Raw genomic sequence first — 2,561 nt, 5'->3', positions numbered from 1 at the left:
CCACGTGGGGTCGGCCCTGTCATGTTACCACGTGATCACCGTATTCCCCTTGCACCCTCGCACACTCCCCTCATAAACTCCGCTCCAAGAGCAAACGTGACCGTGTCACGACCATTGTTACGCTATTCTTACAAAAATGTAACGTTCTCGCCGCTCCGTCCGTCATCCCCCTTCCCAGTCCCCGCTAATCTCACATCGCCCATAATCGAACTCATCCACGACCTTCTGCATCCACAGTGTGCAGTAACAAGTGCGGCGAGCGAGCCTGCACCCCGAGTGGCGACTGCTGCCACCCTTCCTGCCTCGGTGGCTGCACCGGACCGACGGCCTTCGACTGCAAGGTCTGCCGCGAGGTCATCGTCAATAACAGCCAGTGCGTAAGCAGCTGCCCCGTTGACACGTACGAGTTCCTGAACCGGCGCTGCATTAGCCAGCAGGAGTGCCGCATGATGCGCAAACCCCGCGAGCTGCCCATAAGCGTCAACACCTACCCTTACAAGCCCTTTGGCAACAGGTGCATCATCGACTGCCCAGCCGGCTACGAGGAGGTCAGCAGCAACGGTGAGTCGACCCCTCGGTTATGAGGCGGCCCTATTTCTTCTCTCTTCGCCGCGGGGCACACTCCAAGGATTCTCGTAATTCTATTACTTGCGCTTCGCCTCCTTAACGATCCGTGGCCCCACTGGATGGCTGGCTGGCTTACCTTTACCTACCGGCCCCGCCCCCGAACTTCCCTCGGTTTGAACGATTTTATTAGATGAAACGTAGGAAGGAGAGCGATTACCGGCTCGATTATACCATCTCCTACTCGTAGTTACGAGTCCTCGTGCTCGTCGTCCTCTACCATCATCACATCGCTGTTTCTACGTATTCTTTCGCCGCGAGTGGGGCGATGGTTTTTCTTTTTCTCCTTTTTAATTACGCGACACCGGATCATTATTCTCGATTCGTTCAGTTGGCCATGCTATTAGTATACAGGCGGTAGCGGTAAAATAAAATCAACGATTGAGATAAAAAAAAGAAGAAATAAAGCGTTCGATATTATATTAAGGACTACGCGGGCAGGGAATAGACACGAATTAAAGCGACGCCGTATCCTGATTGCTGCCTGATTAGTTCGCTTATCGACCACCAAATCCAATGCCGCACGAAATCTTCGGATTAAGTAGCAAAAAGAAAAAAAAAAAAGTAAAATAAAGGATGAAAAGGATTTACCGTTCGCGAGGACACGCGACGTTTAATGGGGCAAGAAGCTGCACATAATAACAAGCCGGATTCACGGGTGAATGTTATGCCGAAGCCTGTAATAATAAAAACCATTGCACGAAAATGGCGCGAGTGAGTACTCTTGATGAAGCTGTGAAAGCATAGCGGCAAATGTCAAAAATTTTTTTATCAAATTATATCTTTGGAGCACGTAAGCGAAGAGTTTCCTATGTATTTGGCTTTCGTTTCCCGGGGCCAATTCAAACATTACATGACTAAATATAACTCTCTCTCTCTCTCTCTCTCTCTCTCTCTCTCTCTTCCTCCCTCCTTCTCGTACCCGTATCCCTAGGCATGTTCTCGTGCAAGGAGTGCAACGGCCCGTGCCTCAAGGAGTGTCCTGGTACGATAGTCGACAGCATCGCCTCGGCTCAGAAGCTGCGCGGTTGCACCCACATTAAGGGTAACCTCGAGATCGCCATCCGCGACGGCCAGAACATCGTGCGGGAGCTCGAAGAGAGTCTAAGCGGCATCGAAGTCATCACCGGCTACCTCAAGATCTTTCGTAGCTTCCCCCTCATATCGCTCAACTTTCTCAACAATCTCACGGAGATCAAGGGCCAGAACCTTGAGATGAAGGACTATACCCTCGTCGTGCTCGACAATCAAAATCTTCAGGAGCTATGGAACTGGACGACGAGGCCGCCGCTCAAAATCGGCTCCAAGAACATCGACCCCAAGGTCTCCTTCCATTACAATCCCAAGCTCTGTCTGCAGGTAAGTCAACTGCTTATTTCATGCGCTTTATCAGGCTCGATTTCAACTACCAGTCGACAAACGCACGGTTCACTCGTTTTGTCCCGTTCTATTACCGACATTATAACAAATTCCATTTCGGAACTCCTCGATATATTACGCATGCGCGCGCCCTCGGTTCGTCATAATTTTATTTACACTAGCTTTATGAAGATTCGATTCTCTTCTCGCGCCACGTCATAATTGCGTCTTTAATTGCAACCCAATTGCCAATTAATCGAGGATCAGACTCTTGACAAGCATCTAGGAACTTTACATACCGCCCTTGATTATTATCTGAAGTTTTAAAGATCGGTATTGCAGTGAGTAGAAGCAGAAACGGAAGCAGAAACAGAAGAAGAAGAAGAAGAAGCGAACGAAAACCATAAAGATTATGAAAACGAAAACGTAGTAATGAAATTAATTCCCTTACTCTTTGACAATATTCAATGAGCTGAATTCTCGTATATTATTCGCCTACATTATTCTCACGCTTAATGCAAATATACACGTCGAGTTTTGCCCCCCCCCCCCCCCACCACCCCGACCCCCCACCCCCA

The 2,561-nt window shown here is 49.1% G+C and overlaps 1 protein-coding gene across 1 annotated transcript in view; it reads left to right on the top strand.

Annotated features, from left to right (window-relative positions):
- Window positions 1-2,561, top strand: part of InR-2 (insulin-like receptor-like) — a 192,928-nt gene that overhangs the window by 101,673 nt on the left and 88,694 nt on the right. Inside the window, exons 5-6 of the mRNA XM_011496108.1 lie at window positions 238-561; window positions 1,559-1,983. Of these exons, the coding sequence (XP_011494410.1) occupies window positions 238-561; window positions 1,559-1,983 (749 nt within the window). The remainder of the gene's footprint in view (window positions 1-237; window positions 562-1,558; window positions 1,984-2,561) is intronic.

The sequence above is a fragment of the Ceratosolen solmsi genome, unplaced genomic scaffold (assembly GCF_000503995.2).
Source record: "Ceratosolen solmsi marchali unplaced genomic scaffold, CerSol_1.0 scaffold11, whole genome shotgun sequence".
Classification (NCBI taxonomy): Eukaryota; Metazoa; Arthropoda; class Insecta; order Hymenoptera; family Agaonidae; genus Ceratosolen; species Ceratosolen solmsi.
This window is presented reverse-complemented; position numbering and strand designations above follow the sequence as displayed.